Below are 23,788 nucleotides of genomic sequence, written 5' to 3'. Positions count from 1 at the left end.
CTTTTCTTTCGAATTTCAGAAAGCAACTGTTGTTTAGATGATGATGTGTCTCCAAGCCCTGCTATACCGGATGACCCACTAATGGAGAAGATCCTACAGGAGGTGACATCAATTCATTCCTACATCCAAAAGATGGAATCAGAAGAAGCCTGGCATGCCCGCTGGCTCAGCCTGTGCTACAGATTAGACAGCCTTATGTTCCGAGCCTATCTGCTGCTGTTTTCAGCCTATGCAAGCACTCTTATGCTTTTATGGTGGTCATGGAGCTCCTACTGTGTGGCCCCTTAAAAGCACCTATGTTGCTTGTTCAAGTTAATGCATTACTATTGTATTTTGTGCTTGAAATAGGGAACTGACTCTTTTTTATTTTTCATTTAAAATTGTCTAATTAAGAAACTAATAATTTTTTATAGTAACTTACCCTGAATCCATTAGTGCTAAAATAAGCTAACTCAATGGAGATAATAACCTATCCAACTACATTGTTTAACTTATTGATTTCTACATCTCTTTCTGGCTCTCTGATTCAATACAATTGTTTGTTTATAGAAACACAGAAGGTCCATATACCCGAAGCAATTGACTTTATACGAGGGCTGGTGTGCCAAACGTTGTAAAGGATAGGTTTGTGTACAAATGAGAGGAAAGAAATAGAATTGCTTCTTATACAGAACCGAATTCTGAACAACAAATATGACTACACTATTTAACCCTTTGATTGCCAACAGCTCTGTGAGAGATGTTCAAAATATCCGCAAAAAATGCCGGCGTCGCTCACATGTGTTATATAAATTCAAATAAAAATGTTGTGTAAAACAATTGTATTTCTAATATAAGGTAAACATTACAGGTCATTATGATGAGTTAAAAATGTTTGCTTGGCAATTTTCACACCAATTTTGACAAATTCACTTGGCACTCAAAGGGTTAACCTAATAATCTGTTTAACACTAGTGCATTTATAATTAAGTAGATAAAACGATATGTGTTTAAGCCTTGGTCTGCAATGTTGTTATTAATAATAATAATAATGTTTTATATCAAAACATTATTCGGTATTCAATAAATATAAAAAATAAAGAAAATGATAATTGTACGCCTTAGTTTTAGGTGTTAAGAGATTTCAATGATGAAATCACACTGTCAACGCATTTGTTGGAAAATTATACAAAACAGCTTTTTTTAAATAAAATATTTTTGTTGATATGCAATACGAAACAAAAAACATTGTCAACAAAATACCCCAACTAAAACATGGTAATCAAAAAGAGACAATTTCTCATTGATTTCTCATTCATTGGTTCATATCGTAAGAGAAGTTGAATGTTGTAGTGCTGAAAAAAAAAAAAATCAACATAAATATCAAGTTAGCAAGTATAACAACAAGGGTGCCTGTCCTGTCCATCAAGTGCACACTTAGAGTGCCTCCTCATGTACCCAAACACTCACACCCTGAAGCTTAAGGTGCCCACAGACGCATCGATCCCGGCGTGCGTTCTGTGCTTAACTAGCACACATAGCATCGCATCGTATGCCTTGTGCATGCGATGTGCATGCGATGCTATGCGATAAAAAGCTAGTACAAAAAGTATGTGCAGCACATACTTTTTGTACTGTGCGATGAGGTGCCCCATCGCATAGCATCGCACCGCTGGGATCGGTGCGTGTGTGGGCACCTTTACTTCATAAATGTATTTATTTACAATTTCTTATATAGCGCAGCAGATTCCGTTACAGTGTCTTATACAGCACAGCAGATTCCGTTGCGCTTTACAATAGTAGACAGTGATAAAACAAACTGGGTAACAACAGACAGACTTGGAGGTAGGAGGGCCCTGCTGCAAGCTTACAATCTATAGGGATATAGGAGGGAAACACAAGGACAGGCACCAGTAATAGCATAGCAGTCCCACCAAGTTACAAGTCCAGAAGGGAAGCTATATAATACATAAGTGCCTCAGAGGGTTATGTGTGTAGAACTTAAATATGATAGGCTTGCCTGAAGAGGTGAGTTTTCAGGGAACGCTTGAAAGTTTGGAGGCTAGTGGAGAGTCTTATTGTGCGTGGAAGTGCATTCCATAGGATGGGAGCAGCCCGATGAAAGTCCTGTAATAGTGAATGGGAGCTAGTGATCCGTGCAGAAGAGAGATCATGTGCAGAGCGGAGTGGTCGAGATGGGAGATATTTTGTGATAAGTAAGGAGATATACATCCATTATATATATATATATATATATATATATATATATAATGGATGCAAAGAAAGAAGGGTTCTTTCTGTGAGAGAGGATCCAGCTTAATCACTCCCAATTGCCAATATATACCAGGTATATCCAAAAATCGTTACTCCATCCTGTTGTAAAGCTCTAAATTCTTATTGCATCATATAACCCAGCAAGAGCATAATACTATATTTGTGTGAAAATATAACTTTTACCAATGCAAATGTAGACACTTTTATTTAATTAGATACATGCAAATAGTGGGGTGCCCGTAAATCCCCTATTACCTGAAAATGAAAGTTGAGTTGCTCAGCAGAAAAAAACAAATAGGATTGGATGCATTCATCCATCTATATCATACCCTCCATTGCAGGAAAAACTAGTAAAGTACATTCATTAGGGTTTTATGGACTAATAGTTTAGCCCAACTGTGCTGCCAATTTTCTGAGATAGGAACAGCTTAAAGTTTATCCATACCAGATACTTTAGAATCTATATGTTTCAATAACTTTTAATTCAAATTGTGAAGAATGGTATATTCTGCTGTGTGTCCAGCTCTATTGTATGATTACATAGTTACATAGTAGGTGAGGCTGAATAAAGACTTGCGTCCATCTAGTTCAACCTATGTTTATAATAGTTTATCCCTTGTTGTATAGTATGTTCTGATATTTTAAAGACAGATTATGTTACTTATTCGTACCCATGGATGTTTTTAACCAATAAGTGTTTATCCAGCCTTATTTTAAATGTATTTATAGTGTCTGCCGACACCACTTCTTCAGGAAGAGAGTTCCAAAGTTTGACTGTTCTGACTTGTTCTAGATCAGGTATGTCCAACGTTGGCCCTCCAGATGTTGTGAAACTACACATCCCAGCATGCTTTGCCACAGTTTTGCTATTAGAGAATGCTAAAACTATTGCAAAGCATGCTAGGATGTGTAGTTTCAAAACATCTGGAGGGCCAACGTTGGACATGCCTGTTCTAGATGAACAAAATCTTTTTTCTTCTAATCTAAACTCGTGCCCTCTCGTCCAATGATTGGTTGTTGATTGGTCAGACCAAATGTCCTAATCCTACTGTATTACAAATGTTCTGTTCGCGATACTCACCCAACAAAGGTAAATGTACCTTATATGTATTGCTATACACTGCGGAACTACAATAATAATAATAAAGATTTTTTGTTATATATCTCTTGTCTGGTACAAACTATTTTTGTGTTGGCTGCATCTCACATTGTTTCATCTGTGCCCCGGTAAACCTCTCTTACACTAAAGAGATTATGTAATCTTTTTTAAATTTCAGATTTGACTATTTTCACCTGTCACATCCTATTTCTTTGAGCAGAATTGTACAGGAGAAACAAGGAGAATGGGATTTACTACGCAGATGAAAAGGCTCTATATTCATGTAACAAGGAGGTCTCAGTGTTGTAGGGTATTGCGGCTTTGAAGGGCTTCCTGATCATTATACACTAGCATTGGGATCACATTCATAATTTACATTTTCCATGAAGCTTATTAGATCAGTGAACCCAATAAGATACAGTTTAATGCTCAACACTGCATGAATTGAGCACACTATTTGATCTAATCACAAAGCTAACAATGTAATGAAGCTCAGCTGAGAACTTGACACTTCTCTAGGGCCTGTTTTAGGAAAATGTCCAACCTGAGGGAAGAAAAATTACTGGGGAGCTAATTTTAACTTTTGTATATAGATATATGTATGTATGTATATATGTATCTATGCAGGGGCAAACGCAGGATTTTCAGAAGGGGGTTTCCAGAGGGGCGGAGCAAAGCACGGAGATGGACACTTAGGTGACCCAAAATATGCCGGGTCAGTTAAAGTATTATAGATAGACCAAATGTATATAAATAATAATAATAATAATAATAATAATAATAATAATAAAAATACATATAATATATATATATATATATATATATATATATATATATATATATATATGCAAGATATATAAGATATATTTTCTATAAGTATTATACCGGTACTTTGTTTCTATAAGACGGGCTGACACCCTACACTAATAAGGGAATATTGTTGTTTTGAATATATTTCTAAGGCACAAAGTGGCGCCACTCATCCAAGGATAACATATATATATATACATTCGTGTGCAGCAGAGTTTTCTTTATACAAGTCTCCGTGGGTGCGTTCCGTTATTCTTGCTATATATATACAGGGGCATCAATAGCAGTGTAGGCCCCTGGGCATAACCATGTATTGGGGCCCCTACCGATCCTCCAGCGGTAGGGGTGGGGGAAGCTTTGATGTCCTGCGGGTGGTAGGGGGTATTATATCAACCGCTCAGCATGTAGGGCCTGGATCAGTAATTTCAACTAATTACCCCTTTACTGCACAGATGGTGGGAGATGGGGTGGGAGAATGGAGCATTGGGTTGAATGAAGGGGCCCTGATACATAACTTCCAGGGTGGTAGAGGATGTTTAATATGCAGAGGAGGGGTGTATAGTGGAGTGGGCTTATTATTCATAATTTTCTGGTGGGAGGACAGCTTACTTGACTACAGATATCTCCAGTTCCCGGAAATAATGGAATTAAAAACTAGAGAATCCCACCTACCAAATGGTATTGGGGTCTAGGGGATCAGAGTTCAGGAGGCAGAGCAATCTGCCAACGAGAATATAAAACTACATACCAGGTGTGTGGAGCTGGAGCAGTAACCAGCTACTCGAAGGCTGATATCTCTGGTTCTGGGAACAGTAAAGACAAGCTACTAGTGTCTATCAAAGGGGGAGAGTCCCAGCTTTTGGAATATACCCTCAGAAAAACTCTAAGTCAGACAGAACCTGAAATATCTGACTGGGAAGAGCAATTAACAGGCTTGGATGGGGACCACTGCTTTGAAGTCAGATATCTCCGGTTCCCAAGGGCCGATTTCTGGGGGGGTTTCTGGGTACTCAGAACCCCCCCTGCGTGCACTACTGCTATGTATGTATACACTGTGTGTGTGTGTGTGTGTGTGTGTATATATATATATATATATATATATATATATATATATATTACAAAGAGGGGAGTCACTCACCAGTCTTGAAGCGGAAAGAAGTTTTAATCAGGCAGCATGGCAGGAGGTAATCAATGTTTCGGTCCCCCTGTGGGACCTTTGTCAAGATCTTGACAAAGGTTCCACAGGTGCCTGCTTGTCCTGTGGAAGCCGTCTGAAGCGGTGACTATAAGCTTTGGGAATGCAGTACTGCCAGTGAGGATTGTGTATATATCTAGTGGTAATCAGTCCACTGCTGAGGTCAAACTCGGTACGAGTCCTTTTTAATGAGTGTTTATTTTTTAATCGTTTTAAAAAAAACTAAAAAAAACGTTATTGCACTATTGGGCGCCCCCCTCTATCTCTCCATTTCTTCTAGATTCTTGGTGCTTGGGATAAGCACATATCAGAAGGGGAGCGACGGTCCAAAAAATTATTTAAAGGACAAGTGCAGATTGAAATCAACATTGGGTGTCTGGGAGCTAATTAGCACCGACACAAGAGCCCAGTCAATTGGGCATACTCCTGCAAGTGTCAGCGCTCCTATACCACCAACAAAACTATCCGATATATATATATATATATGTAGCAAGCGGGCAGGATGGCACTCCCAAGATTTGGACAATAAGGTTTATGAAAAAACAGTCAAACACCAGTAACTTGTGTCAACGTTTTGGGCAGAGCCCTTTATCAAGACATGGCATGTGAACAATACAGTACTTACATTTATAGGGAAGTGGGGGGAAAAAGGAGGAACTCGTGCAGCCAACACCAACGCAGCCCCGGCGGGTAGTCAGTGACGTCAGGAGGCGCAGTAGACTGCTAATCGGGGTCACCGGGGGGTGTGTCTGAAACACCCGGAGTGAGGGAGTCATGGCAACGTAGACGCTGAGAGACGCGTCTGGAAATAGCCGGGGAGCGGGCAAGAGCGAGGAAGCCGCTTGCCCTGTGTGAGACCGGAGCATAGCAGGACGACTGGGACCAAGCGGGCAGCGATGACTGAGGCTTGTTGCTGTAGACTGCAGCGAGTACCTGAAACGGCAAAGCGTGTGATGAGCATATAGTGGAGCAAAAACATTAGGAGTCACATGACATAATACTCAATGCAGCATCAAAACACATCATGATGAGGTACACGGCCGTGCATCGGAAGGGGACAGCGAGTGGTAAATGAGGACCAAACATCCTCGAGGGGACATGTAGGCAACAATCCAATGACAAAACACTACTAAGTGGTAATGATGAATAACCCGAACAACTGGACCAAGCCAAAAGGGCAGGGGAGAGAGAGAGGTAAGGGACAGAGGGGAAAGAACATGACCGGCCAAAGATGCAGGCGCCGGAGGCAAGACAGACGGGAGGTAAAGGAGGAAAAAACTAGACTCACCAATTTTTTACAACCATATTTGATGTAACATGGTAAAGAATGTTACGGTATACCAAAACATAATTCAGGTCAATGATATACATACAGGTGATGCACGTGTGTATGAAAACCGAAAGAGTAACAACCTCTTGTATTCAGTATATCAAGAGTGAAGTATACCCAATGATGGTACCCTGAGTAGTGAACATCATAGATCGCATTTACAGGATAGAGCAAAACAGAATATATATATATATATACAGATGGAGCCGGGCTCCCTCTTGCTGGCGAATCACCAGATTGTCTCCGCTGGCGATCCGCCAGCGGCGAGGTGCTCCATCTGACTGAGACGCGCATGCGTCTCACACGCACGCACGTCTCAGTTTCCGGGCAGCTGGGCGACGGGAACCCTGTCCGTCTCTGCTTCAGGGAGACGGACCGGGTTAGGGGAGGCAGTGGGGTGGAGTGGGGAGGCGGTGGGGCCCCCTGGGTGACCGCCGTCAAGCCGGCGGGAACCCGGGGGAAGCGCCGTCGGAAGGGGACGCGCGCGCATCTCGTGCACGCGCGTCCCCTTTCACAGATCAGATGGCGGTTGGCGGGGGATGACGGCTGGCGATTCTGCCGCCATCCACTGCAAAGACCAGGCTGGCTCCATGTGTATATATATATATATATATATATATATATATATATATATATATATATATATATATAGTCTGCATAGATGAGGTCACTGGAGAATTGGAGAATTGGCGTAAGTTTGTCCCAGTTGCCTGGAGGCAAGATAAATATCGGTGCCCCTGAATTTACTCAATCAATAAGGCGTCTGTCTCCAGTAAAACAGGTCATGGGTCATAATACAGGGTGGTACAATTGCAAAAATGATGTTGGGAGGGGAATAAGCCACAGAAGCGATATTGATGACTTTCAATTAACTAAATCAAAATGGCAGGGGAGGAGAGGTGCCCCTTTAGGAGCAGTAGACTGGCAGCATATGACTCCACTGCCTCCCAGAGTTACGCCTCTGCACTGGAATATTAGTTGTGTTGTGTGCATGTTATACATACAAATAATACACATTAGGTACTACAACTTTTCACTATTAAAAACTATTGTAAATTAATGCATGATAAACAAAATCAGTACTCATTGGCAGGGAGAAATGCGGTAAAAACCCTGTTTTGGAAGTTTAAGCTACATATTCGAATGCACCAAAGCCAGTGACGTAACTAAATATTTGTAGGCCCTATAGCAAAGATTTGTAAGGGCCCCTTTGTACCACCCAATGGTAAGAAATGTATATAGCACATGTTACTTAGACAAGGAAGGTGGGCTCCTCTTAGCTCCGGGCCCCATAGCAGCTGCACTCTCTGCTCCTATGGTAGCTACACCCCTGTATATAGCACATTTAACTGTGACAAGGAAGGTGGGCCCCTCTCAGCTCTGGGCCCCATAGCAGTTTGACTCCCTGCATCTGTGGTAGGTACACCCTTGACCAAAACCCTTTTGGCAGGGATCAGTTGCTGTAGCTGGTATTACCCCATAGATGCTTTTGGGCTTCTCTTTGAAGCGCTATCAGAGTGATCTGAAATGGATCCCTCCCAGCAAACTCCGTGGCCGTCAGCGTCACTATGCGCATGCATAGAGGGACTCCCGGGTCATGGACCCGGAACCCCAGGCACCAGCACTGATTGCAAAAGACAACTCTTATTGGAAGAGATGTCCATTGTTAGTCCTATATGATTAACATCAGTGCGTTCAGAGGCAGGATGTACCACAAGTGCTTGGTATTTTCCATCAACAAGGTGGGCCTAAAAGTGGGATCTTGGGCAGGATGTACCAAGCACATCCATATGTTCTAAGGTTTGTGATTAGCAACAGCGCTGGTGCGTGGACTTCTGGATCTGTGACCCAGGAGTCCCTCTGTGCATGCACAGATAAACTCTGGTGGACGCGAGGCTTTCTGGGAGTCCTCCCGAGCCGCCGCAAACATCCTGGAGCCTGCCACCTGTGGTCACTGCTGTGACTTGCAGCTGGGGCAGTGGTGGCAAGGGAGCTCAGCCTATGTCGTACAAATGCCGGAGCGAAGGTGAGGGGGGGCTCCTACGATCTGTGGTGGGTTTTTCTGGGGAAGAACAAACCTGCCCTGGTAGGTATGTCCTGCCCCAGCAAAACCCACCACTCAAGGGGTTAAGGTTCTCCATCACTGCTCTATACCCTGGCTTGTGAGAATTGGAAACATCTCAGATAGTTTCGAAGCTTCTGTAAATACACTGATAGTTCCTGCAAAAGTATGAACAGTACAGTATACCTAAAAGTTAATTACACACTAATTATGTTTTATGCCATTAGTGTACTGGCTATCCTCCCCATACTGTTATACCTAATTACTACACAAATACTGGAACTTGATTTTTTGAGGTGATGACGCAACCCAAGGCTAATGTTATCATGTGATTGGTGGCGGTGGCATCAACACTGGTGGGTTGGGGCAGAAGAATGTTTACCCAAGCATTCTCCTTTCTGCATCTATTAAAACGATCCTGGTATATATATTCCATTTACGCACATGAACAAGACTATATTCACCTGCATTCATATAATTCTCCCATCTGAATACTATACACACATAGCGGAGGACATCAGGTGGATGCTGTTAAATGATAAATGACGTGTAATTCTGTAAAGACTATCATCTGCTGCAGCGGACACCTTCAAGCATAGCAAGGGAATCTGGCCATGTATAACTATTTATTATGGATCCTGACAGCTGCAGCTGACTCCTAGATGGAATTCTCCACAACTGGCAAAAATAATCTCCTGAATTTTTTTTTTTTTACAGATCGCTTTAAATAGTCAGTTTAACATTGTCACAGCAAAATCCTTTTTCTTACTCTTACTGTATTACTTTCCCTGTAGAGAAGAGCTCATTGCATTTTTCATTCCATGCATTAATATAAATATATCAAGATGTTTCTTGGAACAACCTTAACAATTCTTTAAGTTTGAAATCATCTTTTATTTACAATACAATTTGATTGCTATTTACGAAAAAAGTATTGATTTCTACAGTTAATTAAAATAAATGTACTCTAATTGGCAGACAGTTAAGTGATTTTGTATATGTGGAGGGTGAACCAAAATTCATGGCGGGTCTGATACCTATCACAATGATAACATCGGGGCAGAGGTATTAATCCTGGTAAATCAATAAAGTGGTGATAAATGGAAGGTAATAATGCACCAGCCAATCAGCTGTGGTTGAAAAATGACAGTTAGTGGAAGGTGCCTTATCACCTTTCACTTTATCACTGCTTTATCACCACTTTATCACTTCACCAGGCTTAATACATCTATCCCATTGTATCATATAGTATAGGATCCTGCATTATAGCTCTTTTCATATAGTGATGAGCAATATAATATGATTTAGTGGTTTTACAAGTCAGGTTGCACGCAGCCCTTCTAGAGAGTTGAACATTTAGTTTTAGAAGTTGTGAGATCACATTAACATGCCCCCCCCCCCACCCCCCATAAATAAATGCATTGTTCTGTTGCCGTGGATATTAGAAATATTACAACATATTTATGTATTTTTGGGGTTGCAGAATTCAAAGATGAAAGTATTCCTTTTTTCAAATTGGCCCTACTGTAAGAGATAATGGATACCCTCCTTACCAAAACCATTTCATGTGGTTGGACGATGTTGATACTAGTGAATTTCATTTTCGATACTCGCTATACTAGGAACCATTATGGACTTCCACATTTGGGCAATAGTGGCTTTAGTGGTAATTAAATACGACCCAACAAATAATTATCTCCACCTAACAGCTCCCCAGTGTAGTGATGAAAAATGTGCCACTAACAGATCAGCGGGAACATCTACATCCAATACTGCTAGTTAGAAGAAATACTTCAGGCCAGAGTGGCCTTATCAGTGGACATGACCAAAAAATCTGGTGAATGTCCCCATTGAAACTGCAGTTTCTCCAGCAATATTGTGACATACTATGCCTTATTTTATGTTGCCACTCATTACATTTCGAGATTTTGAAAAAGGATTGGGAAATAGTGTCCCATTCCTCGCCCGTAAGTGTAATCCTGTAAGAGAGATCCTTTTCCTATTTAAGATGTAATTTCAACTTCCATTAGTACCACCAAGAGATACCCCCTATTGGAGGGAGATTGCACCGAGATATCGGCACCCCCGATTTTGATCAAAGTGCATCGCATTGCATGCAATATAGCGGCATGCGATGCATGGGATGTGATGCGATTTTTAATTGTACAAGCAACCTGATGGGTGCTTACAATGTTAAATGCACCCCCATTGCCAACGCCACCCCCAATATCAACGCCATACTGAAACGTGGCGAGCGCAGCAAGCCCACGAGGGGCGTCGGTACGCATCCTCCAACCTTTTCATACCCCCATTATCCACGTCGTCGTGGAGTTGACTTCAGACAGTGTGGCGAGCGCAGCGAGCCACTGAGCCCGAAGTGTGGCGAGCGCAGCGAGCAGGGGAAGCAGGGGAAGTCCCATCTCTCCCTCACTGTGGTGCCCAGCCCCTCCCCCCTGACCTCAGAATCAGGGTCAAGACAGCATGTGCTGAGCTGTGATTGGAGGAGCTCAGCACATGCTGATTACATGAGCCCGATTGGAGGAGCTGGTCACATGCCCCTCTGACCCCTGCAACACTGAGGACCCCACAGCTGATGGCTTCATCTGTGACTACAGTATGTATCCAGTACCCTGCCTCCTCTATATCTGTAGCTACTACTGCTGTGTCTGTGCAGCCTCTCTCTTCTGCCCAGCATCTGTCACCCTTCTCACCCAGCACCTGCCCTTCTCTCTCTATCCAGCATCTGCTCCCTTGTCTCTCTGCCCAGCATCTATCCCCTCACTGATCAGCATTTGCTCCCCCCTTTTGCCCAGAATCTGTCCCACTCTCTTTACCCAGCATCTACACCCCCCCTCCCTTCTGCCAAGTATCTGCCCCTCTCTCTCTGCAGTACAAGGGAAGGGGGAGGGGGGACACAGTTATGATCAGTTAAGACATAACATTTATTAACATATGAATAAAAAGGGAAAATACATCACAGTACACACTAAGCCTGCAAAATAGTCAGACACAGGGCCTGATTCAGCAAGACTCACTAAGCAGCAATCATTCACTGCTTAGCGAGTCCATAAATGTATAAATTACTGTATTGCCCAGAAAAAGAGTATAGGAGAGTGAATGGGTACCTGACAGTGTGTAACCACAGCTTTGTGGACCGCTGTCCCAGCTCTACCACCCCTCTCTCTGCTGAGCATCTATCTCCAGCATCCGTCCAGCCCTCTCTCTCTCTACCCAGCAACTGACCCCTCTCTCTTTGCTCAGCATCTAGGGGTACTATTATGCGGCTATGCCCCTTGCTTATGATAACATGCTCTACTTGTGTGCCTTTTTTTGAAAATGGGAGGGCGCAAATTTATAGTTTGCAGGGGGGCGCCGGACACCCTAGCACCGGCCCTGGGCTAGACCCTCTACAGAAAATATATCTTTGAGGGAGGAAAGACCTTGTTCGATCCAAAAGTCAAAACATAACTCGGACTATTTGATCTATGGTTGATAAAGACAACACTCGGTAGAGCAAAGAGATCTCTCCAATAGAGGAGACTAATGTATGCCCTATTAATATACTGTAGTCATGCAGACTGCTCCACCTGGTCCAGACCAAGTAGGAACATCAGTAGAGAGCAACCTAAAGAAATCTGGGAGAGTAAAGGGATGTTTAAAAGACTGTTACATAACCACCCAGGGTTTAGACTCCGCTAGCGTTAACCAATCTCTGGCCTGAGTATGCAAGTCATATGGTACATGAATCATACAAACGTTTAGGCAATAAAACCATTTTAGCTGCTGCAATACATCCAAGCCATGGAGTATCCATTCTTTGGTTAAACCTTTAAAAGCCTTCAGTAAAGGATTATAATTTGAATCCAGAAATTCGTTATCTCTGGCCAGATTAACACACAAATATTTAAGGGATCTAGATGGCCAAGCATACTTATTTTCCTCTTTCAAACATCGAACATCAGCTTCCGGAACATTAAATAGGAGAGCCGTAGTCTTGGTTGTGTTTAGCTTATAATATGAAATGTTAGTGTCATGTATCAAATGTAGTGGAGGAAGGGAGATCTCAGGTTTAAGTAAACAAAGAAGAATATCATCTACAAATAAATTATTCTTATGGGAGATTCCATCTACAATCGGAGTCTTTGTAGCCTATAATGATTTAATCTTCTCAACCAGAGGTTCAACAGCCGGAGCAAAATTTAAAGGTGATATGGGGGTAATTTAAAACCCTGAAGTGTAACATCCACTGACAGAAACTTTAGCTGACAGGGAGAATACACAACCAAAATAGAATTGAGTATCCATCCTTTAAAATAATGCATTATAGTTAGGTTTTGTACAAGAGCACATTGGTCTTCCAAGCGCACATTAAGGTGCATGATTACCTCCAAGCAGGGCCATAAGAATTTGTTCTGGTTCACAGGGTAAGAGAACAGAACTGTCTCACGAGCCCTTCATCCAGCATCGTGTAGGGCTCCCAGGACTGTATGGGCTGCTGTCCATACTTCTCCTGCCACTGGCTTTCACCCTTACATGACATCATGGATTGGAGAGTAGGGTTAGCACCGGTCACCCAAGAGCATGGTTCTGGCACTGAGGAGGAGGCTCCCTACAAAGTAGAAGGGTATTAATTTATTTACAGTTTCTTCTATAGCACAGCATATTCCGTTAGGCTTTACAATTGGATACAGTGATAAATCAAACTGTATTGTGTGGACATCCCAGGTACTGAAGTAAAGGAAGGACCAGCTGAACACGTGACGTGACCTGTGGATCTCTGTTATAACATCTTTGTAATAACTGTCCATTGTCAGTTCCCACCTACAGCTGGTAATTATTTCCTTTTGCCATCTTGGGATTTTTTGTTTCATCACTGTTTCTGGATTTGCAGATCCACTTGTTGGTTTTTTATGTCTTGTCTTCCTCACTGGAATATTGTGAGGAACATTCAGAAAGGAGTTTGCCGATGAGTTGGAAGTACAAGGAGGAAAGATTTGGACTCTTTCACTATATGGGTCATATAAGTGAATATCATTGTATGTGTGACCAGTAGGGGGCGCTGTTGACCAATTTGCCATATTTTTTGTTATGTTTGCATATTGACAGGTCCAGGTCTTTGGCTGTCACCCTTACTAAGATCACCAATTTTTAGCTTTGTAGGGGATTTCAATTGTTCACATAACAATTAAAATCCTCTACAATGACAGTCTTCATCGCAATCAGGTAATTCAAATAAACCCTTTATTCTGCATGAAAACACATCGGTTCTAGGATTAGATGCAGGACAAATGTGTTTTTGCTATCATGGTGGCGATAAAATGGCACTTGTCAGGGATTTTGTTTTGGAACCTCAACGGGCCTGGAGAAAAAATGCAGGTCTAACTGGAAAGCCTTCGGGGGTTATTATCCATAGTAAATTACTAAGTGAAGCGAAGCATGTAAAGGGGATGCAGTACACTAATTGGGTAATGTGTGGCTTAAAATGGCAACCCATTTGTGTTGACCATTTCCATGTAAACCCTTTTATTCTGTGGACCTTTTGTACCTGAAGACTGTTTCACCTAACTTTTCCATGTTATCCTAGTCCACCTTTTGCCCCAGTGGTATGTCAACCTATTGGCTGTTGACCAAATTAGGGTCGGATCGATGATACCCATACTCATTACAAAATCAGTTAAACTTTTACTTAGGCCATTTATTTGTTTGCCAATGAAAGAAAACATTTGGGTGGAAATTTATCCCTGATGATATTGTTTATTTTTTCAATACTACTTACTGTATGTTTATTTTATGTTTATAGTGAATGCTTGGTGGGTTCTGGGAGATGCGCATTCATCGTTTTTTGTTAATCTGTGCGCGAATACCAGAGCACTTACACTGCAGTTGCACTGCGACTGTAGTCTAGGGGATGATGGGAGCAGTGACGTGGTATTGTGGGCATCGCAGGCAAGTCCGGGCCATTCTGTGGTGGGCGTCACATCCAGCCACTACGTCCCAGGACATGGCGATCCGGCGACTGGCTTTCCAGCAAGGCTGCACAACCAGGGATCTACCGTTAATATGCAAGGGTTTTCTATGCAAAGCACTCACATAATATTGATGCAACCATAAATTTTGCAGTTGCATCGTTAGGAGTGCCTCGGCATGCAAAGCGTCTTGCTCTTTGCAGGGTGGACCCCTGCACATAGCTGGATTTTCCACAAGGCAAACTAGGACCCAGTAGGTCCCAAGGGGCCCCATAAAAGTATCCTGGCCATCCAAAATGCATGACGTTATGACATCACATGGACCTGCCCACACTACCAAAATCCCTTTGATGTTCTTTGATAGGATCAGTGGCGGCTCGTACCTTTTTTGGGGAGGGGGGCTGCCTCTGGCCGCAGCGGTGGTGCTGCGATTCAGGCACCCCCTCCCCCTGTCGCCGCTGCCGCCGCTACCTCCTCTCCCGTCCACCGGTGACTGTGCTGTGATGACTGGCGCATGCGCAGTACAAACATGTGCTTGGGCAACAGCCCATAGAAGCAATCTTGGTCCCGGCTCCTAAACTATACAAATGACAGGCACCGGGACCAACACATGCACAGAAATACCGATATAGGAACGTGCGTATGCGCAATTGCATTTTTTTCGGCAGCCTGCACAAAGGCATCCCAGAGGGAGGGAACACCTCCCAATGGGACTGCCTTTGTGACTGGCAGGTCGGACTTCCAATCAGAGGCGTAGCGAGGGCGGAGCCGGTGGAGCACTTGCTCCAGGCGCAGGTAGATAGCATGGCGCCGGAGCTGTGCTGGCACCGGCACCGCCAGCTCGTTCGCCCTCTCCCCCGCTCCCCCATTCCTCCGCTCCCGTGCCCGCTGTGTCCGGGAGAGACTAGAGACGCGCTGCTATGTAAATTTCACGTCTCATGCTGGACCGCTAACCAATGGGCGCTTGCGGTCCAGCAGCCAATCAACTGGTGGCTGCTGGACCGCGAGCGCCTATTAGCTAGCGGTCCAGCCAGCGGGAGATATGAAGTTTACAAAGCAGCCAGCACGGCTCTCACCCGGACACAGCGGGGGGATGGGTGCACAGGACAGGACAGGACGGATGGCCTTTTTTGTGCACCTGAGCGCGCTGCCTCCCTGTCAATCACTGTGCGCCTCCCCGCCGCGTCATTTTCATATTGCAGGTCATCACGCCGCAGCAGCGGCCGCTCCTGACCCCACAGCCCTCAGCCCTGGCCGCCCGACCATCACTGTGTGTTCCCTCACCCGGCATTAGCTAAAAATGGTATATGGAGTCCACATTCATGAATGAAAATAGGTGGCTATGGTTATAAACAGACTGTCGCAGAGTGTGAGCAGCCGTTATCGCTGACAGCGGATCCTGCGGCAGTCTGTTTAAAACCATGGCCGCCTATTTTTATTTATGAATGCGAACTCCATATAGTTATAGTTATATGCTGCTCACCCCCCCACCAATGCGAATACTTTGTATGTGGAGGGCAGCAGCGCATCCATGTGGGATTAGTGACTGTATGAAGCCCCTTGGCATTGAGCATGAAGACCCTTGGCATTGAGCATGAAGACCCTCTGCATTGAGCATGAAGACCCTTGGCATTGAGCATGAAGCCCCTGGCATTGAGCATGTAGGTAAGTGGCACTTTTGTGTCAAATGTGTAATGGGCATTATGGTGTTATATAGTATGTAATGGGCATTGCGGAGTGTTATATAGTATGTCACGGGCATTGCAGAGTGTTATATAGTATGTCACGGGCATTGCCGAGTGTTATATAGTATGTAATGGACATTACAGTGTGTTATATAGTGTGTAATAGGCATTACGGTTTGGTATATAGTATGTAATGGGCATTACGGTGTGTTATATAGTATGTAATGGGCATCACGGTGTTGTATAGTATGTCATGGGCATTGCGGTGTGTTATATAGTATGTAATGGGCATTGAGGAGTGTTATATAGTATGTCATGGGCATTGCGGAGTGTTATATAGTATGTCATGGGCATTGCGGAGTGTTATATAGTATGTCATGGGCATTGCGGAGTGTTATATAGTATGTCATGGGCATTGCGGAGTGTTATATAGTATGTAATGGGCATTACGCTGTGTTATATAGTATGTAATGGGCATTACGGTGTGTTATATAGTATGTAATGGGCATTACGCTGTGTTATATAGTATGTAATGGGCATTACGCTGTGTTATATAGTATGTAATGGGCATTACGGTGTGTTATATAGTATGTCATGGGCATTGCGGAGTGTTATATAGTATGTCATGGGCATTGCGGAGTGTTATATAGTATGTCATGGGCATTGCGGAGTGTTATATAGTATGTCATGGGCATTGCGGAGTGTTATATAGTATGTCATGGGCATTGCGGAGTGTTATATAGTATGTAATGGGCATTACGGTGTGTTATATAGTATGTAATGGGCATTACGGTGTGTTATATAGTATGTACTGGGCATTACGGTGTGTTATATAGTATGTACTGGGCATTACGGTGTGTTATATAGTATGTAATGGGCATTACGGCGTGTTATATAGTATGTAATGGGCATTGCGGAGTGTTATATAGTATGTCATGGGCATTGCGGAGTGTTATATAGTATGTAATGGGCATTACGGTGTGTTATATAGTATGTACTGGGCATTACGGTGTGTTATATAGTATGTAATGGGCATCACGGTGTGTTATATAGTATGTAATGGGCATTACGGTGTGTTATATAGTATGTACTGGGCATCACGGTGTGTTATATAGTATGTAATGGGCATTACGGAGTGTTATATAGTATGTCATGGGCATTGCGGAGTGTTATATAGTATGTAATGGGCATTACAGTGTGTTATATAGTATGTAATGGGCATTACGGTTTGGTATATAGTATGTAATGGGCATTACGGTGTGTTATATAGTATGTAATGGGCATCACGGTGTTGTATAGTATGTCATGGGCATTGCGGTGTGTTATATAGTATGTAATGGGCATTGCGGAGTGTTATATAGTATGTCATGGGCATTGCGGAGTGTTATATAGTATGTCATGGGCATTGCGGAGTGTTATATAGTATGTCATGGGCATTGCGGAGTGTTATATAGTATGTCATGGGCATTGCGGAGTGTTATATAGTATGTAATGGGCATTACGCTGTGTTATATAGTATGTAATGGGCATTACGGTGTGTTATATAGTATGTAATGGGCATTACGCTGTGTTATATAGTATGTAATGGGCATTACGCTGTGTTATATAGTATGTAATGGGCATTACGGTGTGTTATATAGTATGTCATGGGCATTGCGGAGTGTTATATAGTATGTCATGGGCATTGCGGAGTGTTATATAGTATGTCATGGGCATTGCGGAGTGTTATATAGTATGTCATGGGCATTGCGGAGTGTTATATAGTATGTCATGGGCATTGCGGAGTGTTATATAGTATGTAATGGGCATTACGGTGTGTTATATAGTATGTAATGGGCATTACGGTGTGTTATATAGTATGTACTGGGCATTACGGTGTGTTATATAGTATGTACTGGGCATTACGGTGTGTTATATAGTATGTAATGGGCATTACGGTGTGTTATATAGTATGTAATGGGCATTGCGGAGTGTTATATAGTATGTCATGGGCATTGCGGAGTGTTATATAGTATGTAATGGGCATTACGGTGTGTTATATAGTATGTACTGGGCATTACGGTGTGTTATATAGTATGTAATGGGCATCACGGTGTGTTATATAGTATGTAATGGGCATTACGGTGTGTTATATAGTATGTACTGGGCATCACGGTGTGTTATATAGTATGTAATGGGCATTACGGAGTGTTATATAGTATGTCATGGGCATTGCGGAGTGTTATATAGTATGTAATGGGCATTACAGTGTGTTATATAGTATGTCATGGGCATTGCAGAGTGTTATATAGCATGTCATGGGCATCATGTGTGGGCTTATGTGTAATTGGAATTACAAAGTTCACTAAAATGTGCAATGGGCATTACGGTGTGTGGTATAACGTTGGTCCGTGCCCACTTTTCACTGTGCAGGAGCCTCACCTACTTCATATTGGGGGGGGGGGGCGCAAAACATGCCCTTGCTCCGGGCGCCGTGGCACCTAGCTACACCACTGCTTCCAATTGGAAGTCACTGCCAGTCACAGTGAAGCCAGTGCAATCTCACAGACTGCATTTGGCTTCACCACAGTGGCAAATTTTACCTGGGGGGCTGCAGCCCTGCAGCCCATTGGTAAAAACCGCCACTGGATAGGATAAAAAAAAATATTTGGGCACAATAAATGGCTTCATCCACTGTAGGTGGGCAGTCCATTTACTTTAAATGTGACACAGTTATTAAGCCTACAGTACTTCCAAAAGACCGCCTGATTCAGATTTGTACCCAATGCTAATGGTCAGGCAGCTGAGAATTTATTGGTAGATACGTACTCTATCAATGCCATCAGCAGCAAAATATAGTGCTATGTATTATACCATGTTCTCATTGCCGCCCCTGCAAAATCCCGGGTTTTTCTTGCCGGATTTTTGGGGGGGGCACAGAGCTTGTCAGCTCAACAGACCCCCTTCACACTGCACCTCTGACCCGGGAATTTCCCGTGTCTGCCCCTTTCACACTGCTTTCCATGGTCTGCCTTCCAACAAGTGTGTGGAATGTAATAGCAGCTTTGATTGGCTGTTGGGAAATTTGTACAAATTACTGTGATTGGCTGTTTAAAAACAGCTTTTATTGGCTGCCTAAAGATTATGTCATTTTAAATAGGGCTTTTTTCACCAGCACACTGCATAGATTTTATCATGGCTATTACAACATTTTATAAAATATTAATAATAAGGACAAGACAGTTATGTTTTTATGTACATATTTTAATCATATGTACATTAAAGTGATTTTCACTATATACATACTTGTATAGCATATAATGTATACGTACTTGCGTATAATATATAATGCGTATATTGTATATGAATAATAATTGCGTACAATGTATACTTGCGTAGCATATAATGGATGTCACATATCACATGATTACATCCCCCAATGAGGTTGTTTTTTGGCATCATGTGTGAAAAACACGGGTCTGTGCTGTTCACACTGACATACACCCGTGTATTACCCAGGAAAAACCCTGCAAAAAACCTGTGTCTAATTCCCGGGGCATAACACCCAGGAATTTCACAAAGACCCTTTCACACTGAGACAGGACATGGGAATTTTCAGCTTGCCCTGGGAAATACCCGGGTTTTTGCGGCAGTGAGAACGGGGTATTATTTGATGGAGGGGAGGTCCAAACCAGTATCTTGCTTAAGGCCAAAAACTGAAGCTGAATTACATTTTACATCCACAAGCAGCAAGTTTGGGAACTACAGCATCAATAAAGTACAAAAATAATTTCTTCCAGGAACCATAAATTAAGGAGCACATTGCCTAGTATTACACTGAGGCATCTACAGTACATATTTGTTTTCTCTTTAATTAAACCTCTACTTTTTATTTAGTTATTAGTTTAATTCATCCTAGAAAATCTACTGTACTGTTTTCATGTTTAAATTTCTAGCATTTGTTCATATTACCTTCTTCCCAGAAATCCAATTATAGATCAGTCAGTTACTAGAATGAAATCCCATTATAGCAATTGAATTCAGGGAGAATTTGATACTTTAGACTAGGTTCATTATGAACTAGACACAAACAGAGAAAATCTATTTTAATAATCCCTGGGTATTTAACATCCAGGATTTGGGTCTCATTAAGAACAAGAGTTGGCGGTGACATCAGAAGGACAAAACTAAATGTACAGTTGTATGCAACAGATAGTGATCCCACCCAAATCGAATTCTCTATGCACATGTTATATATGCCCCACCTGCAAAGCACATGGTTTTGTCCATTTGAGAAGGAATTTGCCTCTAAGAGTGAACCAGAATAAGGCCCTTAATCCGGTACTGGTACTGACCTATCAGCTCCTGTCATTTTTCAAACACTGCCTGTAAACTGACTGTTAGGAGCTGAGTGGTTGGTGCTTTACCTCTTTGCTACGTATGCTTCACAGGGTGAGATATATCAAACCTATAAATAGAAAAAGTGTATATGTTGCCTACCGGAATTATTCAGCTGCTATCTGACAGATACACGTGAGCTTCTGCAGCAGCTGAATTTTGGCTTCAGATGGTTTGATATATCTCCCCCTTAATTCCTGTTGACCCATTTAGTTTAATAGATGGCCTGGCTAACCAATTAGAAGTGGTTATTCATATGATTGACTGCCCATTTATCAACTAGACAGACTGATTGAACTCATTCCCCAATACCAGCTCCGCCTAAGTCAGGATCTTTTTGTTTTTCTCTCTTTCTAAGGAATTCATGTTTATGAGGAAAAAAGAAGATGATAACGTAAGTACTGTATTTACTTTTAACACTGCACCACGAAAATATTTTATGAGGCAAGAATTTGAAACAAAACAATGTAGATAATTTATATATCATTATTAAGTCTTGTAGAGTGAATTACTACTTAATCAAAAAGAACACAGTAATTTGTTATTTAATCAAATAAGGCATACTTTTTAAATAATTAATCAAACATACGTACATAATCACTATACATAAATGGCTAAATCCTCCTCACCTTTTTTCCACGGACTAAATTACTCCTTAATAGAAAGTGAAACCAAAATCATATTTTTCAAGATTCCTGGATATGGACAGAGGAAGCAGTAAAGACAGAGATTGGAGGTAGGAGAAGGGATAAGTAGTAGTAGTAGTAGTAGTACGTTTATTTATAAGGCACCACAAAGTGTCCGCAGCGCCGTACATAGCAAACAAAAAAAAAAAAAAATTACAAGGTAACGTACAGGGTGTGTTGAAAGATACAGTATAAATAGGGGTATAGCTGGTAGAACTAAAATCAGCATCAGTTCAGAAGTAGGTGTCAAAATTGTCAAGGAGACTGAAGATGAAGTAGAGGAAGGGAAGAACAGGACAGGAGCACAGGTGAGGTAATGAGGTAGGGTGAGTACGTGAGGAAGGAGGGCCCTGCTCATAAGAGTTAACATACTAAAAATAGGTGGGTGGACGAACGAAATACAATAGGATAAGTAGGAACGGAGGGGAACGGAGGCAGGATAGGAGGATCAAAAGAGGTTAGGAGGAGGGATAGGCTAGTCGAAAAAAGTGGGTTTTGAGGGAGCGCTTGAAGGAGGTAAGGGAATCAGATAGCCTGATGGGTGGCGGGAGGTTTTTCCAGTGCAGGGGGGCAGCGCGAGAGAAATCTTGGACACGGGAGTGGGAGGAGGTGATTAGGTGAGAGGTCAGTCAGCGGTCAGCGATGGAGCGAAGAGGACGGGAGGGAGTGTGGATAGAGATCAGTGAAGAGAGGTAGGGAGCTGTGGAGGAGGAGAGAGCCTTGTAGGTGGTGGTGAGGAGTTTAAAGAGAACTCGGAAAGGAATGGGGAGCCAGTGAAGAGATAGACAGAGGGGGGAGGCGGAGGTAGAGCGGCGGGAGAGGAAGATGAGCCTAGCAGCAGCGTTAAGAATGGATTGGAGAGGTGCGAGGCGGGTGAGAGGTAGCCCAGAGAGAAGGAGGTTGCAGTAGTCAAGGCGGGAGATGACAAGAGAGTGAATGAGAATTTTGGTCGCGTCAGTGGAGAGGAATGGTCTGATGCGTGAGATGTTGCGTAGGTGAAAGCGGCAAGACTGTGAGAGAGCACGAATGTGGGGGGTGAAAGAGAGGGAGGAGTCAATGATGACACCGAGGCAGCGCGTTTGGTCGGTGGACGTGATCTCGGTTTCACCAATGCTGATGGAGATAGTGGGAGAAGAGGGGATAAGCCATCAATACATGCACGCGCGTCCCAGTTTCAGGGATATGGGGGATGCCGGGGCATTGAGGGGCACCGGGAGAGGCGGAGGGGGAGGAGGCAGGGACCCGTAGCCAGCTCCGTAGCCACGGGGCGTGCGAGCGTGCGCCCCTGGTGAGAGCCGGCCGCTGGCGGGGGCTGGCGATACTGTAGGTGTGAAAATTGCCAAGCAAACATTTGTATTCATCATAATGACCTGTAATGTTTACCTTATATTGGAATTATAACCAATTTTAAGACTTTTGATTTGAATCTGTATAACAAATGTGAGCGACGCCGGCATTTTTTAGCACCTTTTTTGCACATCTCTCACAGAGATGTCGGCACTCAAAGGGTTAAGCCTTCTTGAAATATTGTCCATAGTAGCTGTCTGTGCAATAAAATGGCTCTGTCCGGCTTTTGGAAAGAACCTGTGGGATGTGTATGTTTTCTGTTTATTGCAATAACCTTTTGCAATTGTTTGTCGTACTCCATCAAGCAACATGGAGATCACTAAAGAGCACAATGTAGATTGTTCGCACTTGTGTTGTGTATGCAGTGATTCAAACAGCACTTACACATAGGCAAAATTGTCTGTGTATCGTTTGTGTAGCATAAGTGATCTTTATTTACATCTCTCTTCAAACCAGATTTGTATCGATATCATCCATTAGTTGCATGTTGTGTTGAGTTCATTAAAGTGTCATATTAAACAGGGTACGACTGTACTACTAAAAGCTCTAAGTACAATCACATACAAAGCTTTTCTCTTTTTTTTTTTTTCAAATTGGAAAAAGAAATGAATTGATTGGCTGGCCTGACCATCATGTCTATCCCTACTGCTATGTGCAGGACCGGTGTCATCAGTTCTAGGTCTGATAATTGTTGTCTAATTGGATTAAGTTCCAAAGTGATCTGGGGAAAGAGCCTCACTTCCCGTCCTGTTTGTTTCTTATTGAGTTTGGATAATAAAAAGGGGATATTATGCTCACACTGCTGTATAAGCAGCGTAAGACGTGCGTTAAACATCACTTTTATGAAGATTGTTGGATACTAATGCGGTTGTATACCTTTATATTCCCTAAAGATTTAAGGAATTTAAGAATTGGTATTTCCTTTTTACATTAAAAAATACAATTTGTGTGCATTGCACGTGTTTTTAATCTGTATGT

The 23,788-nt window shown here is 42.7% G+C and overlaps 1 protein-coding gene across 1 annotated transcript in view; it reads left to right on the top strand.

The window, feature by feature from the left end:
• The window catches only part of HTR3B (5-hydroxytryptamine receptor 3B), a 52,046-nt gene extending 51,269 nt beyond the window's left edge, over positions 1-777 (top strand). The window contains exon 9 of the mRNA XM_083162006.1: positions 20-777. Coding sequence (XP_083018132.1) covers positions 20-288 — 269 coding nt within the window. The 3' untranslated portion in view covers positions 289-777. The remainder of the gene's footprint in view (positions 1-19) is intronic.
• Positions 778-23,788: the final 23,011 nt, after the last annotated feature.

Source organism: Crinia signifera, chromosome 19, assembly GCF_055691185.1.
Source record: "Crinia signifera chromosome 19, ASM5569118v1, whole genome shotgun sequence".
Classification (NCBI taxonomy): domain Eukaryota; kingdom Metazoa; phylum Chordata; class Amphibia; order Anura; family Myobatrachidae; genus Crinia; species Crinia signifera.
Note: the sequence above shows the minus strand (reverse complement) of the source record. Positions and strands in the feature narration are given on the sequence as shown.